We start from the raw sequence: 27,731 nt of genomic DNA, 5'->3' as shown, positions 1-27,731 counted from the left end.
TCTTAATTTTAGATTATAGTGATATAAGCATTAGAATATGACTCGTGAATCATAAGTCTAACTAAACAAATAAATACTAAAAATTTATAGGAGTATATAATCTTCTAATACTATAAGGTGAAGTTAAAATAATTAAAAGCAATGCAAAACTCGACAATTTCTCTTACCGCATTCTTCACTTTAATTTAACTATTCAATTTCGGCATCTTTCTTCCCAATTTCTTGTCAGAGTTCTTCTCCTTCGTACTTCTTCTTCTTCTTCTTCTTCACGACACACTATATTTCTACAAAAGAACATGAATGACATTGTAACCTATATAAAGTTAATTTGTACTGAAGGTTCAAGGTAACTGAAAATTCCATTAAATAGTATTCTCTCCGTCTCACTTAAGATGTCACCTTTTTAGTTTGTCCAACTAAGATGACACATTTCCTTTTTTTGGAAACTTTCTCTCTCCAATTAATACACCCAACCACTTTTTCTCACTCTCATTAAAATATTCATCTTTCTTTATCTTTCTACTTTAATACTTACACCCACATTTTCTCTCTCTAATTAAACACTTTAATCAATAACTCCTAAAACCCCGTGCCGGCTAAGCAATGTGTCATCTTAGCAGGGACGGAGTAGCAATTGTTATATTGAATTCATTTGCTATGTTTAGAATTATAATTATTGGTTCTATCCAATAACATATATATAAAGTATCACCAATATTTAGGGGAAAAAAGTGCATGTAAATTATTAATTTAGAATGCAAACATTATTTAGGAAAATATTAAATTGACAAAATATGTTGTATTTCAGTTATTTACCAATAATCTAGAAGAATAAATGCTTAAACATTAACATTCAATTTTTTATACTATTTGTTTTAATCCTACATTATATTTACAAAATAAAATAAAAATTCAATACTTAAAAAGCAAGAAAAACTTCTTTAGTCAAATTTGGGAAAATGGTGAATTTCATGGTTTCAATTTTTATGCCCAACTGATAAGAACATAAACAATAAATATTAACATAATGATCATATAAAAGGAGTGCAAAAATTAGAGGAATGTAAATGTCTAACTATGGGTAAAAAGCAAAAATCATAATGAAAACAGAGTATTTTTTTTTTTCAGAAAATTCAATTTTGTAAATTGTAATAGGAGGCAACGGTGAGTATGTGAGTTATAATTCTAAATAACATATTTATAGGGAAAAAATAGAGTGAAAAACAACTGTTTCATCTACCATAAATGGGCAAAATTATAATGTAACTTCCATATAATTCTTTTTTTTTTCTTTTTGACTCTTAAACCCACTAATGAAATGTCGAATTAGAAATTGAACAAATAGAAGAATCGAAATTTTATAAGGCCAATCCATCGGATTTTCGAGTCTGACCCTAACGGGTTGAGGGTTAATCGTGTACGTACTAATCGGATTGTAATTTTATCAGACTAGAAATTTCCAACTCTAACTCTATAAATTTAGCAAGCTATTCGGGTCAGCTCACGATTTGCATGCTGCACTCAGATCCATAGTGATCCCCATAACGCCAAAATCCCAAAATCCTTTGTGTCTAAATTAAAATATTCCTCGTTTCATTAGGATTTGTAACTACAATTTAATTTCAAATTATTTATTAATTTCATTAATTGCAGACCATTAATTCCTAGTAACTTTTATTTCCCCATGCCACATTGGTGATTACTTAAATTTGTAACTGCCATCAATTCACCGTCGGGCAATAATGACTCCAGTGGCGGAGCCACATGGGAGCAACTAGGGCTGGGGAAAAATACCGAAATATCGAAATACCGGCTTTATCGTATTGAAAAAATACCGAAAATACCGAATTTTCGGTATACCGTGACTTTTGGTATGGTATGATACCTTACTGAAAGATTCCGGTAAGGTAACGGTACGAATTTTCAAATACCGCGGTATACCGCTGCATACCGAAATTCGGTATATACCGTAAATTAAGGTATGTACCGTAAACTGAGGTGTATACCACAAAAATATAAACACAATTATATATAAAATATATTTTATATATTTTTAAATTATAAAATCTATTGTGAAATATAAATATAATTATAAATAAATTATATTTAATTTATTTTTAAAATTATAAAATATAAATAATATTCTAAATACTCTTATTTTCTATTTTAATTGATGTTGAAAGTCAGGTATACCGCAAAAGTAAGGTATACTGAACTTTGGTACGGTATACCGTAAATGAGGTACGGTATCGGTATGGAAATTCGTCATACCGAAAATAAGGTATACCGAAGTTCGGTATACCGAAAACTTTGGTAAGGTAAAGGTATGACTTTTTTGCATACTGTATTTACGGTAAGGTATACGGTATGATGGTTTCGATAAGGTATACCTTACCTACCCACCCCTAGGAGCAACTGAGCAAGCCCATATTTAGTTTTCTTAATATTTAATTATAGTATGAACAAACAAAATCATTAGTGATCCCGTGTAGACCTGCCCACGGTTCGGAACCGGCGGTTCCAGTTTTGGGAAATATGGAACCGGAACCGAACCGTGAGGCTGTTTCACGGTTTCGGTTTCGGTTCGGAACTGTCGGTTTTTGGACGGTTCATAGCGGTTTAGGTTCGGTTTCGCGGTTTCACGGTTTTTTCCGTTAATTTTTTTTTGCCATATAGTTTGAAATTATAAAATAAATTGGAACAAGGAAATAGATAGTTTAAATTGAGAGATCGAAGAGAGAAATTCTTGTTAACACTAAAATGAGGTGAGGGTAAGTAAGAATAGAGAGGAGTATTTAATATAGATAAAAATAGAGAGAAATGAGATCTAATTTGAATTTAAAATCAACATTTAAGAATAAATAAATAAATAAATAAAAATAAAAGAAATGGTGTTCTGCGCAATCAATTTTGAATAGTGCAGCCATCGCCCACCGTCAACCAATCAATTTTGAAGACTATAACATTAACCAATGTTAATTTATTATACTTTATTTGAAGTAATCAATTATTCTAAGTTTATTAAAAAATGTTGGATAAATATTTATTAATAATTATCCATACTCCATAGATTCCATACGTAAAAAAATACTCCCTCCGTCCGTAAATAGGAGTCTCAGTTGAGTTGAGTGCGGGTTTTAAGAAAAGTTTGAGTGTAATAATTTAAGTGTGTGATAGTGGAATATGGGACCCATTTAAATTATTATTTGCAATCAAAGTGGATTAAAATTAATTGCAGCTTCTAAATTAAGGGAAAAGTGGGGTCATTTTTTATACTCCCAAGATAAAATGTCTTACCGGGACTCCTAATGGCGGACGGATGAAAATGGCCAACCGAGACTCCTATTCGCGGACGGAGGGAGTATGTTAATTAATAAAATCGGAAATAGTATTATAAAGTTATTACCATAAACCATACAACATAGACTCCATCTTGTAATTTAGTTATTTTTTTATTTTATTATCTTTTATCTTATGTTTTTACCATCCAATTTTACCAAATAAAATTATAAAGTTATTTTTGCTACAAAATTTTGTCCCACATTATTGTTTCTACGGATATTACCAAATCTAAAAATGAAAGTTATTTATATAAGAGTATAAAACTCATAAACCGGATCATTCAGCAATGTTTTATTTAATGGAGTATAGTTTTAATATAAGGATTAACTATGTTTAAATATATCATTGTGTTGGCGGTTCGGAACCGTGAAACCGCCGGTTCGGAACCGTCCGGAACCGGCGGTTCGGTCGCGGTTTCGGTTCGAAAAATTTGGAACCTCGCGTTGAAGATAAAATAAAATAAAAAAGAAAATAAAGTATACGAGAGTTAAGAAAGATTATAGTATGATATATAAAATAAAGTAAGAGTGATCAGATATTTAATTTTTTTTCTAATAAAGTCATTTTATTAGCAAAATTATGATATATTAAAATAATGTGTATTTCACTCTTTCGCTTTGTGTAGTTTATAATTTCTTTATCATGTTCCAACTTCCAACTCTATGATTACCTTCAATAATTTTCACAAAACAGTCATTAATAATTTGTACTTTCCTTCTGCCCAAAGTCATGTAATTGTGATCATCTTTTGGAATGTTAATCTGATCAACTCTTTTGTGTTCACAAGTTGACCATCAAATTATTAATGTTAAAAAATTTCGACCATAACTTAAGCTTTCAGATTTTTGGTTAACCTATCGAATCAATGCGATATAAAGTTCACATAAAAATGACTTTATTAGGTTGAGACATCTCAAAAAATGGGCAAATACATCCATCAACTGAATGGTAAAATAGTAAAAAATGGGACTAAATGTAACATCCCAAAAATAGGACAAGAAGAAATGTATATTTTAATTCTAAATTAGATTTAATTTATATTTTTATATATGTGTGTGTATAAATTAGTAGTCTATCTAAAACAGATTCCACCGCTATGTACTAACTATTAATGGGCTGAAATGTGGTGCTAATATTGTGAGTGATATTAATATTATATGTCTATTTAATGGAGCACTAATGGAAGAGTTTAAATGTTACTACCTCCATCCCCTAAATATTGACACTAGGGGTATCGAAACGGGTAACGGGTATTGGGTACCCGCACACCCGACCCGATATCCGTCGGGTATTGGGTACCCGTTACCCGATGAAAACGGGTAACGGGTCGGGATCGGGTAATCGTATTTGTAGTTTTGCGGGTATCGGGTATACCCGATACCCGCTCGGGATACCCGATAATCCCAAAAATTACCCGATTATAGTTAAGTATTTTGTAATTATTAATATTTATATAATTTTTAAATTATCCAGGTCATACTCTGATTTCAACATGCAACTTTTTTTTGTCTTTTTTTCTTTATTAAAGAGCATACAAATACCAATTTTATATAGAATACACTACAATAGGGCATATGTATGTAGTAGCATATGTACAGTAGCATATGCTACACACACTCATTATATATACAGTAACATATACATATACTTATTAAATTGTGGATGTTTAATGTCTAATCACTAATGATTTATGGATTTTTTATGTGCTTTTAGGATGCATAAAAAATACTAACATTACCACGGATGACGATGAACAAGTTGAAGATAATGCAAATAATAAACAAAAAAGTTTTTTTTTTTCAAAAAAATCGGGTCGGGTCGGGTACCCGCCGTGTTGGGTGCGGGATACCCGACTCGGGTATCGGGTAATACCCGACATAGTGCGGGACGGGTATCGGGACAACAGTTTCGGCCTAAATCGGGTGCGGGTACCCGCGGGTACCCGTTTCGACACCCCTAATTGACACACTTTGACCCGACATGGGTTTTAAGAAATGTAATGGAAAGTGTGTTGAAAAAGTTAGTGGGATGTGAGTCCTACTTTTAAAGTATTAGTTTTATAATAAAATGTGAGTAGAAATAAGTTAGTGGAATATGAGGTCCACTGCCAAAAATGATAAAAAGTGAAGTGTGTCAAACTTTCAGGGACGAACCGAAATAGTAAACTGTATCAAATTTTCAGGGACGGAGGTAGTATTCTTTCCAATTTTGATGGTACGTAGGCGTGAGATGTAAAAAAATTGGGGAAGAAGAGTTTCCAATACTCATTTACTGTGCCTCTGATTTTAATGGAGTACTAATGGAAGAGTTTATATGTTATTCTCTACATTTTCGATTCTACAAATTTCGCATGGTATAGAGTGCAAATCAACTGTGCCTCTGATTATCTCTCTCTCTTCTATCCTAATTATTATTCTCTACATTTTGACATTGGCTCAAATCTCTTTACTAGATTAAACCATATTAAGTTTTAGAGTTCCTAATCAAAGGGCTGGAAAGTTGGAGTTCAGTATTGGCATGACTATGGGGGATAAAAAGTGTTATAGTACTTGTTTGATAGTTTTTCAAGATTAAAATTGAGATTAGAATCATGACAAAATTAAGACAAAAGACAAAATAAATTAACATTCTATTTTTTTATTTGATCAAAATGTTAAAAGTAAGATAATTTTATTAAAACATTAAATTATAGTGTAACATAAGTACTACTATCAATCTACCAACCGCACCCTCAGTATAAATATAACAATCTGAAAAGGTACATAATTTTATCTATTCTATAGAAATATCCATATTCTTCACATGTAATCTTTTATTGGGATTACCCCAACAAAATTAGGGATTGGAAACTAAGCTACATAAAATTTTTTATTGATCTTTAAAAAGAAAGAAAAAAGAATCCATCCAATTAAAAAGTGTTAGTTTTTATTTTATTTGGTAGGTTTGAGATTCGTACTCTTGTCTCTCGGCCTTACAAAGGCGAGGAATACCACTGAGCTATTGTGTCGTGGTGATCTAAAAATATTGGTGTAATAATAACATTTAATAAATCATTCTAAAATTGCAAATCAATCTAACTGTTATTTTTCAGAATTTATCCACTACTAAATACTCCCTCCGTCCACGATTAAGAGTCTCATTTCTAAATGGCGCGGGTTTTAAGAAATGTTAAGAAAAGTAGGTGGAAGAAAGTTAGTGGAATAGGGGTCTCACTTGTATATATTAGTTTTAAATGATATGTGAGTGGAATGGGGGGTCTCTTTACCATTTATGGTAATTATGAACCAGGACTCTTATTCGTGGACGGACAAAAATGGAAAAACGGGACTCTTATTCGTGGACGGAGGAAGTACTTAATAAAATTCAAATATCTTTCTAATAAAACATAGAAATATTCATCTTATAAAAGGAAGTGTGTAAATCTCGAAACAATGAGCATTCCCAGCTTCAAACCACCGCCTCTCCGCCAATCGCCGCCGATTGCCGATTCTCCAGATCGCCGCCACCTCCACCGCAGCTCCCAGAACATCAATCCCAACAATTCTCTCGAATCTGATACTGCCTCATGGACTTCTTCCATAGCTCACCACTGCAAAAACGGCCGTTTATCGAAAGTAAAAATCCAATTCAACCGTATCCGAAATTGAGCCAAACCTTCATCACTCTCTTCTCCGGCTGCGCCCATCACCCATCGCAGGGCTCCTCGCCCGGTCCCTCAATTCATGGCTACGCGCGAAAAAATTGGACTGGATGTCGCTAATGTGAAGGTCGGTACGTCTCCGATCGACATGTATTCCAAAATTGGGGAAATTGGATCGGCGAGATTGGTATTTAGTCATATGTTGGTGAGGAATAGGGTTTCATGGAATACTATGAGGAATGGCCAATTTGGGGATGCGGTCAAGCTGTTCGACGAAATGCCGGAACGAGTTTCAAGAGATGCAATTGGCCGGTGCCGATCCTGATTTCGTGACGAATGTTTCAGTGCTCTCTGCACTGGGATTGGGGCTTTGGCTGCATCGATTTGTCTCAAAGCGTGAATTTAGGGATAATATTAAGCAAGCCATTATGCAAAAGGTGGTTACAAAAGATGGAAAGCCAAAGGGCTCCCATAACCCCAAACGTTTCCAACACTAGTTGGTATAAGGAAAATGTATATGCTGAAAACACCTGATAATGTGAGTTATTTCAGATTTTAAGATAGTGAAAACTAGTTGATTTAAAGTTATTTTAGGTGCCATCACTAGAACACAACAATGAAGTTCAGGGCCTTCTTAGATTTGTCTGCCTTTGGCCCCTGCACGACGGTAGATGCGTTGTTGGGATCCTCAACACCGGCTGGAGATTCCTCCGTGTCTGGTTTCTTCTGTGCATCATCGCTTCCTGCAATGAGGTCTTCCTCTTCAGCTGTAGCGTCTTCTTCCTCTTCTGCGTCAGCATTGCTCTTCTCCACGGCCGCCTTTGTGGCGGATCTCTTTTGCTCTTTCTTGGGTGATTGACTTGTAGGGGTGGCAGCAACTTCCTTAGATTTCTCACTCAATCTCGCACAACGCCTAGGAGTATCACCTGTGTAGCACATCATATCAAAGGTTCATCACATTTGTCACACAAAAGACATACACAAGATTCATGATGAGACTTGAGGTACTGCTCCAGCTGTGTCTTACTCTTGATCTCCTCTCCAGTCGGAGATACGAAAACGTCATTCCTTTGAGGGATGCTGCCTTTCTTTGGAGTAAACTGATAATTTCCAAGCAGTAGAAAATCAAAGTTCATAACCAACCAACGAAGAAAACAGAGAAAACACAAAACACTCATACACCAAAACACTGAAAAAACACAACGAAATGGTAATCGAAGTTCATAACGAACAAAGAGAGATGGGAAATTGACACACACAAAAAAAAAAAGTTAGCAAGCGCTGGATGAAGGTCATTTAACGCTGATTTATTTTTATTTTTGATGACTACAAAATTTTAGATAGATTGTGTTTGTTAAAACATTATCTAAATGTATAGATAACTCATACCAATCAGCTAATTAAGATCGAATTGAATTGAACTGCAAAAGGAATATTCAGCCAACACCAAATAGAAATAGAAATGCAACTAAGAAATTTACGCAGGAACAGATTAAACAAACAAAAAAAAGAAAATAAAAAAAAATGAAATGGTGCAAGAGAGGACCTTCTTTGACCAGCCGGCGGGAGCAGGGAGGTCGACAGGAACGACGTCGACGTGGTGACCAGCTTCTTCACTCGCCATTTCTCCTACATCAGTGAAAATAAAATTAACTAACCTATTTCGCATCCGCCTTCTTTGGCGCCAAGGTCCAATAGTAGTTTTTTTTTTTCCATATCAAATCAAATACTAGTCTAAATGTCTCATTTTCTTTTAACCATTTACGGTTAAATATCTTATTTTATTTTTTTTATTATTTTTAGAAATACAATACATACCAGCCGTTGGCAGTGGCTGATTGGACATGGGAGCCTCTGTGGTTCCCTCGCACTCAACAATCTCATCGTCTTCACCACTGAACTCCGTCGGTGGCTGATGGGATGTGGAGGCATCCGCATCCACGGGCGTGGGGATGTCCCCTGAGTGGTGTAGAGGCTCTTCAACCATTGTACCCTTGTATCTTGACCCCATCTGCAGATTAATTAAAACCTCATTAGATAAAGAATTGTCGTACTTAGATACAAAAATGAAGGCGATTGCAAAACCTGAGTAACGAGGGCATAAAAGGGAAGAGTGTTGTAGCTGCAAAACACTTGTACTATCAGCCTGCATTAAATTCATCTAACACATTACTTAGAAATTCTAATAACTACTACTCCCTATATATATACTATAAAAAGTGCTTATATACTTACGCTATCATAATCCTGATAAATAAGGCCACGGGATACACATCGAGCATGCAGTTTGGGAATCCATACTGCCACTGCAAAAATTAAAACATTATTATTTCAATTAAATAATGTCGTGAGAAAAGAAAAGAAAAAGAAATATAGGAGAAGATTACGTACTAAGACCCATATGGAGATGGATATATCAAATGTGTTCTGTTGCAAAACAAGATCACCAAAGTTAATTATAGATAAGTATTCAATTAAAATTGTTAATCAACTCCTAATAATAATTAATTAAGAAATTTCAAGCTATATATACCATGAATAGAATGAAATGAAGAAGACTCAATATGAGACGGGGGCGTCTAAACCAGAATAGATCGCTGAATGAGGAAGAATCACGAGTCATTCTTGCCACTATTAGTTCCAGCTTTGTTCCCACGAATAACACTGCCTACATTATTATAAATCATAATTTCTAATCCAAAAACAGAAAAATTGCTTTTGAGAAAATAAAAAATATGCTCACCAGTAAAGGCAAAAATGGGAACCATATCCATACGAAGACATGCCGTCCTATAACATTGATTTGATTAGATGCTAATGATATTAGACGAGGATGCAAAGGTGAAAGAAGAGAGCATGAAATGCAAGATAAAGCAGGTAGAGTCTCTAACTGTGGATACTTAATGTAGTGATGATCAGTTTAAACCATGTAAGCATTGTAATAGTCTCTTCACTAATTAATGAAACAGACAATTCTGATATGATCCTTTCTAAACCTTGGTTCGGTTTATTAAAATGGAGTACTATATAGCAGATAAAATAAATACTATAATCAAACAGAAGTAATGATCAATTGAACTTACCAAGTAGATTCCCGAAAAAGAATATGACGGCCACGACAAGCAAGACTGGGCTGTTCACAAATAATAAAAATATTATTGAGCCAAAAATTAAAATGGAAGTTACATAATTTTAATACACTTACTTTATTCCGATGACGGCTTTGAAATCGTCTTCCAGCGCTTGCTGAATATGCCTTCGAAAGTTGAAGGAGTCCGTTGATGACTGCCACAATCAAATTGAAGTAAATATATGCATTTATTCACTATTGCATAATGCATGACAAAATAAAAGAAGAGGAAAGAAGAACAAGGCAAGAGAACTTATGAAAAGCGTTAGAATGAATAAATTGATCTTTCAACAAAACAGATGTGAGGAGAGTGTGACAACACGGCATGAAAGATCCAACGGTTAAGGAGAGAGAGAGAGAAGGCAGCTGGGCAGTAGGATGTTATTCATTCATGAAATAGTTTGAGCTTCAGAGTTGTGGTCATGGTGAGAATCCAGCCATTCTCCGTCAAAAGTAGTGGAATTCTAAATATTTATTAAATCACACAATGCATACATTCTTACACACACAACACACACACTGCACACATTCACACACACAGCACACACATCCTCAAACACAAACTGTGCACACAACACATATTCTTACACACACACAACACACACACATCCTCAAACACACACAGCACACACATTCACACACACATCAAACACATTCACACACACACAGCACACGCACACGCACACGCACAGAGCACAAACACAACACACACATTCTCACACACACAGTACACAACACTCACGAGTCACGTCCACACACACACACACACATTCAAATTTTTAATTTCAAGCTTTAACACCTACACAATTTCATTCAACTCACAACACACTCCATTTTAATCAACTACAACAATAAATCCAAACAAACCATCAAGTATAAAAGCTGTCAAACTACTCATACGATAAACTGAAAATAATTCACAAAACAATACGAAACGGTATTAGACAATTCCAAGAAAAATCACACATCCTCCCTACATCATTATTTAAAGCATACCTCAAGTTCATAATCATCTCACACCAATAGGTTACTCAAAAAAGAAATCAACAGAATCATGTTTTACAATTTTCAGTTACTAATCATGGCAGAAAGCACTAACTTTGGAAAATCATTCGAATTGACTCGTAAGTCAAAAATCAACGAAACCAATTGCAAAAGAAACATATAAAAGTCAGGTTTATGAGGATTAATTTTGAGCTTGAAATTCTTTTCGTTTAGGATTTATGAACATTTTTCAACAACCTGCCAGAAAACAGGGCAGTCCTTTTAGAAAATTCATAATAAATCCATATGAACTTGGTTGAAGCTGAATTTTGGTGACAATGTAGAAGACATCTAAGGATAACTTCTGGTAAAATATGAGCCGAAAATAAATTCTTTTGATCTGTCAAATAAACCCCGAAACCTACTGTTTAAACAGTATACTTACTGGCCATCCAAAAACATTACTCTAGAAGTTCATTTCCTGATTCTAAAATAAAAGTATAGTTTCAAAAGCATCAACACAAATCAAAATCAAGCATCCCTTTGTATCTAGGGTTTCAATAGTCCTACAAACTAAATGAAAATTGATTCAAGCCATCAATTCATACAACTTCATCCCCAACTAACAAGTAAAGAAAACTAAAACAAAAACATAACTAAAATCCCCAATTCTAGACAACACATAAAAATTCCCACTTTTACACATTGACAACTAAAAACACACAAAGCTTGAATTCAAATCCACAAACATCAACTTAGGAAGTGAGATAATCCAAGGAGGAATCCAATCCTTCCTATTTGAGTTTACACATTTGATTTTAGTTTAAAACCAGAAAAAAGGTGCAACAGAAACTCAGACGACAAACAAATTAAACCCTAACCTGACGTAGAGAGAGGTAGTGATCCTTTGTCAGAGATTGGAAGAACTGCCGGAAAAAACATCTCTGCCACAAACCAAAAAGAAAAGTGAGATCAAAATTTAATTTCTATACCAAAAGTTGAATTGTAATTTAAAATCTAAAACATACTGAATATACTTACAATCCATAGATAAGGAGAATCTGATACAATACTTCCCGTAATTCTCTCTGGATCTGCAGTACTAGTTTCCTTCTCCCAACTAGCCCACCTCTTCATCTATACGTGTAGGCCATAAATAAGTTACTAAACTATTTAACAACGTTTTAGTGTTTGATTAAGAACTAAAAAGGATAGCTTAAAGTAATTACCTTAAGCATCCCTAAGCCCATATGGGTCAGACTATACACGATCTTCATAGCGGCTAGCACAAATATGAACATATGTAGTTCATGCATAGCCGCTATAGATATAAAGGAAGTCTTCCCCTATTATTCCATCAAAACCATGAATTTTAGGAAGAAAAAAAATACAAGATAAAGATAACTTTAAAGAGTTAATAATTAAACCTTAGATGTGCAGTAATCAGATGAAGGTGATTCAAGTGACTTGCATGCTCGCATATTATCATCATGTGCAGCCGCATGTGATATGCATATTTTTGAAATAGGATCTTCTGTCACTGTTAATACCAGTGACATAAATCCTAACTCCATCAGCACTGCACCAAAATTCAATATCAGAGACATATTTTGGATATAGGTTCTTGAGTTTATTAACATAGCATGATGTGTTGTTGATGATGTTTTGCATCTCTCTTTGCAAATAAGATGATGACTGGGTGAAGGGTTCGGGAGATATTCCTTATGATGATGACTAGAACGGGTCAAATTGCAGACCTAGATTTGATGCTAAATCTCAAGTGGAAGGACATATTTTGTGGTATAAAAGACAAGTTTAGACAATGGGATACTGTTACGAACACACAACCCAACCCCTATTGGTGAAGAGGAGGAAGTGACACTAAAAAAAATGGCAGTTTACCGACGGAAAATTTTCGCTACGAATTACCGACGGATAATATTTGCTACAAATTCCGCCGGTAATATTTTTCCTTTTTAATTAATTTATTTTCCGTCCGGTAATTCCGGTCAGTAATTTTTTTACCGACGAGTTTTTTACCGAGGGACATTAATTGTCCGTCAAAGAACTCGTCGGTAATTATTTTTTTACCGACGGAATTACCAACGGAAAATACATTAATTGAAAAAGGAAAATAATTTAGCGACGGAATATTCCGTCGGTTATTTGTAGCAAAAATTTTTCCGTTTGTAATTCCGTCGGTAAACTGACATTTTTTTTGTTGTGTGAGGAGTGAAGCGGTGTCGTCGAACGAGGTGCGAGAGTCGACGCTACCGAGTGTGGTAGTTCCGGATGAGCGAGAGGAAGAAAAGTTGGAAGAGGTAGTTGTCGAAGGAAGGAGTTTACGACCAAGGAAGCAGTTGAAGCCGCCGGAGCGACTTCATGACTACGTCGCCAAATAGGCGCTCGCCATCAACAAGAAGTGCAGTTTATTTTTCTTAATGTTGGAGTCGTATTTTTGTGTTTTATTATTTAATTGAGTATTGAACTTATTTTTGAGCATATTATAAGCTCCGTCGAGTTTTCCTTATTTTGTTGGTTCTTTCATGATGTATAGGATTAGTTCGAACTAACCCTAGGGTCCTTGGATTATATAAACAGGGCTTTCATTAATTCCGTCTTTCAATTAATGAAGAATTATTTGCTCAAATTACTTGCGTAATACAACAAACCCTAAATTAACTATCGACGGAGAGTCGAGAGAGAGTAACCGCCGACACTATTCGTGGGGCGCCGGAATTGTCTGTGTTTCGTACGTGATCAATCAAGTGATCTTCGTTGAGAGTAGGAGGCTCTTAACAGTAGCTTGTTCATCACAAAGGAATTGTTTTGGTTGATTGATACAACGTCACAAAGGCATTGTTTTATGTTTATATATACTTAGCTTAAAATTCAATTATGTGTGACTAATTGAAATTCATAAAATAAAATATGACTAAAAATATTATAATCATGAAAAGAATTCAATAGCATTTTATCACCAAAACAATAAGGCTGGTACATGGAATTGGAGGTTTATCTTCGACTTTCATGACTCATTTTAATTAGTAGTGGGTCAGCTTTCTTTTAATTAGTAGTAGTTGGGAGGCTGTCGATTATTGTGAGAAAATGGGCTGCTCCATTTTAAGTGAATTGGGCCAAGGAGTTTTCATTAGTTAGGCCGGAGAAATAGGAGAATGAAGATAGGGCCGGATGGAATTAATTTACGAGGGAGTTTGGACTGCAAATTTATTTGTTTTCGTGCTAGAATTCTAAATAAGTTCTTGGGTCAAGATTAATTAGGGGCATGCATTCCTATAAGTATATAGATTCTTGAGACTTATTAGTACGTTATTTATGTTTTCAAAAAGGTTATTTCTACAAGTTAAAGACGGAGTGAGGGGAATTCAAGTTAAGGAGTTTTAAGCGAACGAGGTGAGTTAGGATAGAAGGAGCGAGGAAGGAGGCTGAGCGGGCGGCTGATTCTTTCTTTTTATTTTTATTTTTATATTTGTTTTATATTTCCCTTTTTTTCTTTTGCAAAATATTAGGATGCTGGTGATGCTTGAGTAACGTGTTCACATCGAGGTGCATTCTTTTGGGTTGAGAAACGCTTTGGCAAACCAAATAACGCGACTAATCTAAGATTATTCACTTTGCTGTATGCATGGGAATATCCAGATTCCTAATATGACATCTCCTCTTAAAGTCCTACATTAGTTGATGTACTCTAAATACTCGAAAAGTACTCACTATTTTGAAAAATATACAGTTATATAATTCAATGCTTGGATTTTTCCTCTTTAATATTTAGTCGCACATTTGTCAAATATGGAGTGAAAAAAAAAGAGGAGTGAATATATAGAAAGAGGAGTGAATATATAGAAAGTGAATAGATGAACTAACTCATTTGTTGAATATGGAGTGACAAAAAAAAGAGGAGTGAATATATAGAAAGTGAATAGATGAACTAACTCATTTTCTTTTATTTGTACTACTATATCTTATTCGAACTAACTCATGTGTCGAATATGGATGTTTCATTTAGAGTGGGTACATTTCTCTTTTTTAACTTCTATTATTTATAAATTAATGTTTTTTATAATATTATGAATACTTATTGTAATGAACATATATTCTTAACCATATACTATATCGCTATATTCTTATTATTTTTTTTAATCTACTTACTTTATAATTTATCTTTATTATTTGAAAATTTTATGTCCCGTGCATGCTAGTTTAAAGAAATAGTTCAGTTGCCCTGCCAAACGTCTAAAAAAGAATAAAGCTAAGTGGGCATTCAAAGTGTTCTTCCCAAATATAGTGAGTATACTCTTTTTGTGTTTGACATGGAAAGCTTATTTCCGTGTATTTTTTTTATTGACGACATTTTTAGCCTTAAATTAATACAAAAGTCCAACTTAACATACGTACAGCAAATTAAAGACATGCACAAAAAATATAAGATTCAGTGGCGGATCCAGGACATGAACACGGGAGGGGCGGAATTAAATATTAAAAAATTAATATAATTTTTTTAATAATATAATTAAATAATATATTAATTAAAATATAAAAATACAAAAGTAATTCTTTAAGTAAAATACTAGTAAACATGTAAACTCCATAAATATTTTAAATATTTATTTTGATATACAAGTAATAAAATATATATCACATAAAATAAGTATTTTAACCGTAAAATGTTTCAAATATTTTTAAAAATTTATTGAAATAAAAAATAAATTGTAAGTATAACAAAATAATATGTTTAACTAATAAAAATCTAAATTCATAAAGTATTTTAATGATTTGATTGGGTAATAGTAAGAAGTAATATGAGTTGATAAGATAAAGAAAGATTGGTTATAAAATATAAAAAATACAAAAGTAATACTTTAAGTAAAATACGTAGTAAACATGTAAACTCCATAAATATTTTAAATATTTATTTTGATATACAAGTAATAAAATATATATCACATAAAATAAGTATTTTAACAGTAAAGAAAAAATGTTGTCAATGAGGTTAATCCCCGGATCACTTGTTTAAAAGACCAACAACATAACCACTAGGCTCCTAATTTCAGTATGACATTTATTGAAAACTCATATTATTTTCGCAGGCAGGGGGCGATTTTGATATTTTCAGCATGATCGTAAGGGATATTTAGGCTCCCCGGCCGGCCGGGAAGGGGTGGTTCCCTGGATCCGCCGGTGAATTAAGATTTACACCCTAATATGCAGATCATGAAAAATAGGAAGCAACATATTTGATTTTATTCTTAAACATGTCATGTCCCAACCATAACCGTTTTGAGCTTATATATCAAACGATAAATATAGATTAAGAGAGAGATGAGTTACCACTTTTGAGCTTTTCGATAGCTTCGTACAGAGCATTTTTGTTGTTCCCCTTGAGGAACTAACATTTCAAACAAGAGTGGGTGTTAAAATGAAGTAATTTTTCGTCAAATAATATTAAAGTAAAGTATGAACACTTACAGCGCTAAAACGGTGGAGTAGATGTTCGCCGAAGGAGCCGAAAAAGACAAAGATGAAGCAAGTCGTGGCAACCGCCCAGACGGGGGTAATCAGAAGAGCATGTTGAACGTGGTCGCCTCCTCCCCCCGCCATGTTTTGTAGAAGTAAAGGATGAACCAAAGAGCTCTCGATAGGATCAATTCCCTTTCTCAAATAGGAGTAGTGTTTAACTAATATCTTTACTTCCTATTTAAATGTAAAAACGATTGCTTTGTTTTGTCACTTAAAGGAGATTAGCAAATGCAAATGCATAATAGACATTGCTTTGTTTTGTCACTTAAAGGAGATTAGCAAATGCAAATGCATAATAGACATATATATACGTTATCAAATGCAAATGCAAAATTCAACTCAAACATTTGTTCATGCGTTGGTCATCGAAATGTAGCTTCTAATAGACACACATATATAAATATATTCTGAATATGAATAAAAGAGGATTGGAAAAAAAAAAAAGAGAGAGAGAGAGACAAGGATCGAAATATAGGAAAATATTCCTACCTTTATTGTGCGTGGAGAAAATGGATGGACCTACTTTTTACGAGAATCCCATCTATCAAATTCCTAAATATCTTCATTTTTTCTTAATATATGGGACTGTTGTTTTTAATCTATGTAGTTATAATTTGTTTTAGAATTCAAAATTTAAAGCAAACGTAAAATAATAAACGATAAAATTGGTGATTTATGTTGTGAACGAAAATGAGACGGATCTTATTACATATATTAATTGATGATTTAGCAAGAAAAAAAAAAAAAGAGGAGTGAATATATAGAGAGTGAATAGATGCAAAAGACAATATGCCATCGTACCTCCTTGTTGTATTACATTGCAACATGTCAAAATTTGTGGCATTTGTTGAAATTATGGAATTCTGGTTTATAACAACTGAACTTAATATAGGAATTCTTATCAAGTACGGAATGATGCTATTGCAATGTTTTTTTAATATAGGAATTCTTATCAAGTCATATTAATGAAATGGTGATTAACGACACAGTTTGAAGACTATTAACAACGCGTTGTCGAATATATTAGTATGAAAGAATGTTGAATATTTTAGTGTAATCGGATTAACTTGATTGATCAGTATTATCATAATGAGACATTATATAAGTCTGGAGGCGCGGAGTGCACGCTTATTTGAATTCATTATGATGTTAGGGGCGAAGCCCCTGGCTGGGGTAGGTCAGCTTGGAAATTTTTTATTTCCAACGAAGTTGCTGTGTAAGAAATTCATTCGAAAATGTAATTTCTGAAAGTTAAAGGACTAGTTTGCAATTTCGGAAACCTTTGAAAAGTAGTTAATTTCAGTTATGAAATTAACAGATGTGTCTGTTCATCTTGTTAAATACTGATCGATTCTTGTTTGGTTCACAGATTCTTTTTCTCAGATATCAACATAAGAAAATTCTGATTTTTCTCTGAATTGTATCCGATCAAATATTTTGGTAGAACCACCGAAATTGATTTGATCAGATTATCCGTTATATTTCTGTTCAGTACATTGAATCTCCCTGACAAAGAATTCTAAAGATTATTAAAGATCATTTTATTCTATCTATAAATCTAAAAAATTCGGAAAATCATATTAAATCTAACTAAGGTTAACATAATTGATGTACTACTAGTTATAACAAAGTACAAAAATCTCGTGAAATTTTGTGAGACTTGTAATTGATAATAGTATGTTTCATTTATGTGTCGCACGTTTTGGATTTTCATAAAATAAAGTACTACTGGCAGGTGGGAATTTTAAACGTGTCATCTATCAAGTTTTCCAGTGTTATTATCTAGTTTAATAATTGGGGACAATAGGAGGACCATGAGTTATGCAGTAAAGTAAGTAATCAAATTTGAGAAATTATTTGAATCAATTTAATTCTATGTTTGGTTTTATTATGTTGGTAGCTGTCAAGTGTCAAGTCCATATATTCCATACAAAATTATTTGAATCAATTTACTATCTTGATAGTAAATTATTGAGACCAGGTGGAGTTCTGATGTATGATTCGTAATTATTAACCAAGTTTATTCTACAGCTTGTAATATTAAATACAATTATAATTTCATTTTACAACTTGTTGTATTTAAATAATTAGTTAATTTATATTATGTAACTTGTTATATTTATATATGATTAATATCATTATTTGCTAGTATCTTGATTTTTAAAGCTATAAAACTACCGTTTAAAAAGACAAAACTAGAATTCATTTAAATAATTGTCAGGTAGCATCTTAAGATTTGTAGTACTTATTGTTAATTTATTGTCAACAAGAAAATGGGGGATCGGAAATTAAATCTTTAAATGGCGTGTTATACATACATTAAAATCATGTCGAGTTTTGGTATGTGGTTCTTAATTACACTAATTTTATTTTACAACTTATTATAATATCTTAGTTTCTGTAATTCCTAATATCGAAGATTATATAATTGTCAATTTATCGTATAAGTTGTGACAATCTAGTTTTTGGGGCTATTATGCGATTATAAATATTAGGCATGAATATGCCATTCGAATTTCGACGGGAACTATTTGAATTACTTTTTAGAAATACAAAATGGGTTAGTTCGAATAACAAAGCTACTGTAATTGTTTCAAGATACTAATTTTTATAAGAATTCATCGTAATTACATCTACTATGAAAAGATACTCCTATATGAGATGATTTCTCCTATCCTGTTGTTTTCTCCTATATATACATCAACTGTTATTGTCTGCGTAGGAGGTTTTACATCAAAATCATAAACAGTGGTAAATTTATAATTTTTGTTGCAAGACCGTATCATTTTATTCACCTCCATTGACACCAAAACATTCTTTAGCAATTTTTCTCAACTCTGAAATTTCAATGAATTTTGATATAGCTTCTTTAGTGGGAAAATTCAACTTGGGTAGCTTAAACTAGTAATTAAATAAATGTGAAAGTTTTATCCTAAAAAACAAGTACGATAAAGTTCTATTAAGAGGTGAATTGAACTATGAGTTTGGTCCCCTACTTATCCTTCTCGACCCATGCTTCCATATCTGAATTATTTTTTTCAAAATTTGTCACGTTCATCTGAATACTTATCAATTAACGATAAAGCAATTCAGAAAAATAAACACCCCTATTAATAACTATACAACCATTATTAACGTTGTGGGTAGAAGGATTTATAAATTATTTAATTGGCTTAGATTGTGCATTTTTGTTTTCATTTTTAACTAAATGAAGGGGAATTTTTATTTATTTATTTATTATTATTATTATTATTATTATTATTATTATTATTTTAAGATGGATTATAAATTATAAAATAAAACTATGTATTTCCAAAGGTTTTCCCACCGCTTCATCATATCATTATAATTGTCTTGATGATTTGTAAATGACTCAGATTATTTATTTAATAAGTTTGCGAAATTCTTTAATATAGTAGGAGTAATATATAAACAATAATGGGCTCGTTTCTAATAAGTTAGAGCATCTCCATTCGTGCTTTTAAATAAGAGCATGGAGGTGGATCCAGACCCACTTTTACTACTTGTCCTTAGGCAAGAGCACAACACCCACATCCGTGCTCTTCCTCAAGGACAAGCTCAATGGTCTCACCATTTTATTATTCAATTTAAATACTTCAATTATTAAAAATATTTCTACATTATAAAAATACATTAAAAAATAAAAATTACATAATTAAAATCCTAAAAAATAAAAATTACACAATTAAAATCCTAAAAAATAAAATTACATAATTAAAATCCTAAAAAATAAAAATTACATAATTAAAATCCTACAAATTAAAAATTACATAATTTTTAATGTTGAAGTGAGAGCATTTATAGATGAAAATGTGAATTTTGGGGAATACATTAAAAGTGTGTAGAAAACGGATATAATTTATTGGGAAGTGGGAAAATATTTTTTTTATTTAAAAATGATTTTATAAATTAAATTTGAATTAAAAAAAAAAAGAATTTCCAATAGCTAAGTCATTGGCCAATCACAGCCCGCCACGTCGACCTGCTCAACGGCACGGACGCCCTGCCGCTGGCAAGGACGGACAAGCTGCATTGGCGGACGAGCGGTATCCTCACTGCTGACACGGACGGGTATTACTTACTCATAACTCTTCTATTTTATTCTGTTTAATATGTCACTCTATTTAATTACATTAAATATTTGTTTTTAAATTTTGGTGCCAAAAAAATGCAGAGGAAGTAAGTATTTAAGCATAGAAAGAGTTTTGAGCGCGTTGAATAAAATATTCCACATAAAGGAAGTATCTAACTGGTTTTGCTTAAAAAATTTAAGGAAGAGACGAAATCGATGGCTAAGAGCAGTTCGATTCTATTCTACCAATGGCGTCAGACGATCCTCCGCCGAGAGTGGAGGAGAAGTCAGAGGACTAAATCCGGACCGTTTTTATTTGTTTGGGATGCAATAATTCATAGGATAATATTTTGAACTTAAAATCATAAAATTATCATATATATATATATATATATATACATTTAGATGTGTAGGGGAGTGATCAATTGCTAACTCATCATTTAATTGCTAACTACAACTAATTTAAGGCCACATGATTTTAAAAAATGTGTGGTCTACAATTTGCCATGTGTAATTTTCTTTTTTATTAATTAAATTGAAAAAAATTAAAAAAAAACGCTAAATTAGGGTTTTGGATGAAAATGTCAATATAGTGTTTCGAAAATATCAACACAATGCTTTGAGAATGTCAATACAAATTTAGGATTGACATTGTATATGCTTTATATTGACATATTATCTTAGCTGTATTGACATTAGCCTATGTACGAAAAATACGAAAATTCTAGATTTTTTTTTCAAATTTTGACGTCGGAACATATGCATGTAGTATATCGTTGGAATCCTTATAAAACTATCTTTAATTTGATATATGTTATATGAATTTAAAGTTTTGGGATTTCTTTTAAAAGTTAATTATAACTAACTTGACATTAATACCCCTATTGATTTTTATTGGAATTAATCCTATAGCCTTATTGACGTTTTTTGTTGATCGTATTGATATTTTGTGGTTAATGATCTAGGCCTTTAATTTGAACATCTAATGGCTATTATTGAGTTGTAGTTAGCAATTAAGCATTGAGTTAGCAATATAACACTCCCCTGTGTATATATAAATCAATGTTAATTATAATCATGCTATAAAATAGTATGGTCAGTGTATATAGCACTGACAAATTCGAATCAAACTTGTCAATGCTGTTTATATAGTGACAATACATGCTCTTGCGCGAGAGATTAAAATAAACTTCTTAAGATTTTAAATTATCATGTAAAAAGGGAGAGAGCATAAATTATCAATGCTATGGACTTTGGGGGGTAATTTCGGTCAAAATTTGATGTATTACATGTACTTAATAAGTCTCCCTCTCATTTTTTTTATGGACGGGTATCAAGAAATGCGAAATAATATTTACACTTCATATAATAATTTTATAATAAAATATAGATTAAACAAATTAATGGAACTTACTTATTATTTATAAATAAATGGTAAAAAATAATGAACATAAGTAAAAAGTAATAAGTCAAATGTAAACTACAACTCCTATGATAAGAAAGTAAGAAAAAAGAAATATAGAACCAACTAAATTGAGATTACTTTCTTATACCCAAATTTCTTTTGAAGTGATTTTACATTCTCCATACCCAAATTTCTCTTGAGTGAAAGAAAATTTGGAATGAAAAGAATGGATGAGAAACCTATCCAGTCATCTTCTATTTGCCCAAACAAGCTAATTTCGGTGACATTTCTCTTCTCCTTGGAATAGTAAAAAAAGCACTTATCATTTGATTTAATTCGATGTAATTTATAACTTTCGATGATTACGATAATTTCATATTTTTAATTCGTTTACTAGTTTTACGTTTAATTTTTTTTTTCTTCAGAAATGCACAAAATTAGTAATATGTGGCTCAGTGTATAATAGTAGTACTCTACAAATTAAACACTACTACCACAAAAGGAGACGCTGCACATCTATGGACCTTGGGGGTGATTTCGTCAAAATCGGTACTCCCTTCGCCGACTCTAAGTGGAGCATTTGTTATTCGACATGACATTTTATGTAGTGTTGTTTTGTGAGTAAAGTGGAAATAATAAAGTAAGAGAGACGAAAAGAGTAGAGAGAGAAGTTTTTTAAGAAACGTGTAATGGAAACAAGACTTCTACTAACGGACTAACCGGCATGACAAAAATAGATTTACTCCCGGCACTACTTGGGTCGACTTGGTGCAAGCAAATTTAAGCCCGAGCCTTTAGAGTTATTGAACTCGAACCAATTTAGTCCTAAATATAATTAGCCCAATAACAGTCCATATAACAATAAAAAAATAGAGTTGCATTTGATTAAAAATTTGAAAAGAAATTAAGAATACTAACCCTAAACTTGTACTACTACTTATAATCAACCCAACCCAAATCAGAGTTGAATTTGAACCTCTTCATTCTTTCTCTTTGCATAGTTCACCACTTCATAGCAGTTAAGGACAATTGCTCTTTCACTTTTTTTGGTAGTTAATTTAAATGGATCAATAATAGGTAAATGGTAAAAAATAATGAACAAAAGTAATTAAAAAGTAACAAGTCAAATGTAAATTAAGAAAAAAGAAATATAGAAACTCAACTCATTACATTCTCATACCCAAATTTCTTTTGAGTGGTTTTACATTCTCCAAACCCAAATTTCTTTTGAGTGAAAGAAAACTTGGAGTGAAAAGAATGGAGGAGAGACCAGAACAGTCATCATCCATTTTCCCGAACAAACTAATTTCGGTAACATTTCTCTTCTCCTTGGAATAGTAAAAAAAGCGCTTATCATGTGACAGCATCAATATGCCGCCATTTCTGTAAATTTTGATAGGGTGACAAGCACTCTCTCCGTAAACAAAAGGAAGAAGACGAGCATGCATCGCATATTTTCCATAATAAGGCCTTCCCACCATGCCATTGTGTCCATAACAAGGCTCTTGTTCCATGACGAGTTGGAGCGTGGTCCAACGTTTCTCGACCTGTTCATGTTCCTTCGAAAACCATATCACATCGTCGTCTAATGTGTCGTAATAATGAATACACAGGCAATCTACCAAACCATACAACCACCCCCCACTTGTAACATAACTAAAGGAACTCACCCCTCTTGTACATGTGCTTTCCATGAAAGGCGCGGGAAATTTACTAAAGCGTTCTGTTTCAAGGTCAAAGCAACAAACATAAGGAATCATCGTGGTACCACTTTTAAATAACCAATGAAGATTGCCACTAAAAAATGCACCACAAATGGAATAGTCGCAGAGGTCAGAAAATGGGGGAGCGCCTTCAACGCTTCTCCACACGGATCCCGATCCCGCTTCAAGAGTGTATACATGAAATCCGGATTCGGGGCTATGATGGACAACTTTAGGCCGTCCGCCGATTTTGCTCACTCCAAATCCAAAACGATCTCCATTATGAATAACACGCCCACAAATCTCAACAAATTCACGGGTGATGGGATTGCATACGTAGAGATGCTCTGATGCAAATGCTTTTTTCAGAAGAAGCAAACCATTGGCAGAACCTTGTATTGTTGAATCTCGCTGAAAATCAAACTTGGTGATTAAACCATGCTTGGCAAAAACATTTGAAAAGGGCTCGAGCCCGAGCCCGTCTTCCAATTTGAAAACATTAACCCTATTTGAATTGAACTTGATAGTCGACACGGCTAGGGCAGGGGCCGATTTAGAAAGATGAGACTTGACAAAGTCGTCACTCTCAATGAGATTTAGCCATGCTTTACAAATGCATTTGCAAATTGCAATATTTTCAATAGAGAGTCTCAATAGGATTTCTTTGATGATTTCTAATGGTAAATAAGGCTTCATTTTTGGATGGATGAATTTGGTCTTTCTGTAAAGAATAAATTAAACAATACATATATAAGCAAAGATTTAAACAATACATATGTTCAAATTAAAATTCAAATTTACAACAATGCATGAAAAGTCCATATGAAAGTTTACCGTGATTAAACTTGCACACCACCGCTCTCTTTCTCTCCATCAAATTTCGACTATTTGTAAGATTTATGGGCTAAGCTATCAAGATTAGGGTTTAGGATTTATTCTGTTTAGTTTAGTCCAATAATTTAGTTTAGTAATATAATTTCAATAATTTATGTGGATTCATTTGACTATAGAATTCTTCAACAAATATATCCTATAAGGACGCAATTGCTTGTGGTGAGAATTTTTTTAAAATAGACGTGTTTCTAAATTAGTCTAGTCCAATTTAATTAAGTTTATAAAAATAATTTCAATATTTTATGTTTGACTAAGAGATATGTTCAAACTAAAATACAAATTTATAGGACATAGCTATTCAAAGCAAACTGCATTAGTCTTTAATTGATCTTTTATAGGACTTTGTTTAGTGTTTGAATTAGTCCTTAATTGATCTTTTAGTAAATTAACACGTTTCCACATTCAAAGAAAATTTTTGATCCTACAATTTTTAAAAAGAAAACTATATATAATGGGCTACATTTGAAAATAGAAAAACACGGCTTTTAATATTATGATTCGTATCAATTTATTGGGCCATGTATAAATGCAGCAAGCCCACTTATATTGATGATCTCTCAAACTATAGAATTTATACTAGAAATAAAATATGTTACACTAATTCGATTAGTCTTGTTTTTATTCTTTAAATCGTTTATATTTTATGAAATGTTAAAATTAAAGTATGAATCAAATCCAATTCTTGGTTTCTTGCTTTCATATTACTACTACTCTACTTTCTTTTTGCTACGCTTTTGCGTTGGATTTCGCCTTTAATATTTTACTTTATTCGAAATTTGAAATTACATTCCAATCACTCATTACATCAAATTTTCAGTCTCACAAAATTTCAATGTTTACTCCCAAATTCCCCTCTCCAACCAAACCAAATTAGTCATCTTCCGATCCGTCCCCGGCCACTCCCACGAGCCTAAACGCTCGCTCCCTCATGCGCTCCCACGAGCCTAAACGCTCGCTCCCTCACTACTACTTAGTTTTGTGTCAAATTGATATCTATGAGTACTATATAACTTCGGTCTTAGCAAGGGAGAGCTACCGAAGTAGTAGTATAATTTTTCCACTAAAGAATGCTACTATATATCAAAATTCATTAAAACTTTAGAGTTGAGAAAATGAATTAATGTATATATAATATATATATTAACGAATACAGAAAACAAAAGGATAGGACATCATATATATCATGCATCCTCTCATAAGTTTTAGGTGAATAAAGTTTAGTTTGAAAGTGGTGATTATTCGAATTGAAAAATATATTATCAAGTGGTATGATGAAACTAATTAAACTAATGGAGTGGGACATTAATATTCATGAAATCTTGATTGAAATTTATTTATGTATGTCTATGGATACTTCTATATAGGTTCTTTTCAATGAGAAAAGTAAATAAATAGATCTTGTGCAAGTTCATATGATATATTCAAAATCTTGATTAAAATTAGGGTGGTCATTGCCCCACTAATTTTTCACAAAATGGTGTTTTAGTCATAGAAAAATTATAAGGGGTAGAAATGTCATTTCATTTGATTTTTATGTGCTTGCCCAAATCTTTTCTCAAAGTAAAAAACATGCAAGTCTTGAATCATTCACAGTCAGCTATGAAAACCTTTGTTATCTATAGATAAAAAGACTCAGATGACCTCTTGTGCACTCTTTGTGTCGGACAGCGTAGCATCTTGAGGATGTCAATGGCAGTATTCTCGGAGCTTTGGTCTCCTTTGAACAGATGTAGTGTCAGATGCATCCTTTATTTGTGTTCCATCTCCCTCCACGCGGCAGGATCACAACTGCAAATCGTGTGTAGGATGGAAACACTAATATCCTTATCCGGGAACTGGGAGTATTCCTTATGGTTTCAAATAGGCAAGAGATTCCACCGTGCTCCATTATCTGCTCTATTGCATTCGGGTTGTTGGCAACCATTAAAAGGATAAACAGTGCGTGATTCACAATCCCTCCGTCATTGATCCTTTTTATTGACACTCTAACAGCACCATCTCTAACGGCTCGCACATTATTTATAGGCATTAGACAGAGATTGTAAATAGTAAAGGCAGCTTCCTTCACTGCAAAATCATCCCCTTCATCAAACAGTGCGATGAGGGGCTCCAACGCGCCATATCCCCGAATCATGGTCTTTTGTGGCCTAAGACATGACAGCTTGTTAAGGGCAGCATCTGCATTGCCCCTAGCCTGCATTGTGCCACCCCTTAGACCATCAACAAGGAGCTGTATCGCATTAGGCAAATTAGGTCACCGCTTAATATTGTTGTGGTCGGAGATGCTCGACATCATGGTAACTATCATATTCCAAAGGTCTATTTGCTCCTGGATACTGACTTTGTAGAAGGTTGACAATAGTTGTGTCACGGTCTCTCTTGCTTCAGCTAATAACACCATGATCGAATGCACTTTTGCCATCTTGCTCAGTTCCTTAGCAGCATCGATCTCAGTAGACAATTGGGGCGAGGACACCTTCTCCATCATATTTTTGAAAACAAGTTTTTCTTCAGTAGACAAGGCCCCCTCCTCCTCCTTGTTAGAATCATATGTTGCTATATCTACCTCATGAAAGAGCATGCTACTGATGGAACGGTTTGGTATTAAGGCAAAGTTTAGCAGTTTAATCTCAGTTTCAGGGCACATCGTGATCTCAAAATCGAACCAATTTTGTATATTTTCTCGATCATAGATCTACAACATTTGAGGTGATCATTAATAAACAATAGTCATCCACTTAATTGCAAAAGATAATCAGAGCATTTCCCCCCTTTATCAAAATCAGCCTTAAATCCTACTCTAAACCTCAACTGAACACACAGATAAATAACAATTTTCCCCTAATTATCAAAATCAGCCCTGATTCCTAGTAGGGTTGGGTCGATACGGTATATTGTACCGAAAATTTTGTATCGTTATCGAAATTAAAGAATTTCTTATCATTATTGTATCGAAAGTTTCGGTATGGATAATATATATACTGTTATCGTATCGAAATTTC

The 27,731-nt window shown here is 33.1% G+C and overlaps 3 protein-coding genes and 1 pseudogene across 3 annotated transcripts; 1 reads left to right on the top strand and 3 right to left on the bottom strand.

The window, feature by feature from the left end:
• Positions 1-6,773: 6,773 nt before the first annotated feature.
• LOC125187792 (pentatricopeptide repeat-containing protein At1g05750, chloroplastic-like) lies at positions 6,774-7,566 on the top strand (annotated as a pseudogene).
• Positions 7,567-7,585: 19 nt separating this feature from the next.
• On the bottom strand, positions 7,586-12,698 carry LOC125187791 (MLO-like protein 3). Its single transcript, XM_048084429.2, has 15 exons — positions 12,524-12,698; positions 12,326-12,442; positions 12,138-12,233; positions 11,978-12,040; positions 10,188-10,267; positions 10,066-10,115; positions 9,726-9,772; positions 9,516-9,650; positions 9,374-9,409; positions 9,218-9,288; positions 9,068-9,128; positions 8,801-8,993; positions 8,529-8,611; positions 8,010-8,082; positions 7,586-7,908 (listed from the first exon to the last, which is right to left on the bottom strand). The coding sequence occupies exons 1-15, from the start codon at positions 12,668-12,670 to the stop codon at positions 7,586-7,588; spliced, it is 1,575 nt and encodes a 524-aa protein (XP_047940386.2). The 5' UTR covers positions 12,671-12,698.
• A 10,562-nt stretch (positions 12,699-23,260) lies between these two features.
• On the bottom strand, positions 23,261-24,679 carry LOC125190034 (F-box/kelch-repeat protein At3g23880-like). The gene has a single exon (XM_089058014.1). It carries the CDS (start codon positions 24,529-24,531, stop codon positions 23,299-23,301), a length of 1,233 nt encoding a protein of 410 aa, XP_088914140.1. The 5' UTR covers positions 24,532-24,679; the 3' UTR covers positions 23,261-23,298.
• A 1,785-nt stretch (positions 24,680-26,464) lies between these two features.
• LOC125190035 (U-box domain-containing protein 9-like) lies at positions 26,465-27,376 on the bottom strand. Its single transcript, XM_048087236.1, has 2 exons — positions 27,071-27,376; positions 26,465-26,959 (listed from the first exon to the last, which is right to left on the bottom strand). The coding sequence occupies exons 1-2, from the start codon at positions 27,374-27,376 to the stop codon at positions 26,465-26,467; spliced, it is 801 nt and encodes a 266-aa protein (XP_047943193.1).
• Between the last annotated feature and the right edge of the window lie 355 nt (positions 27,377-27,731).

The sequence above is a fragment of the Salvia hispanica genome, chromosome 5, assembly GCF_029641045.1.
Source record: "Salvia hispanica isolate PSC_SH4W2 chromosome 5, Shi_PSC_v1, whole genome shotgun sequence".
Lineage (NCBI taxonomy): Eukaryota > Viridiplantae > Streptophyta > Magnoliopsida > Lamiales > Lamiaceae > Salvia > Salvia hispanica.
This window is presented reverse-complemented; position numbering and strand designations above follow the sequence as displayed.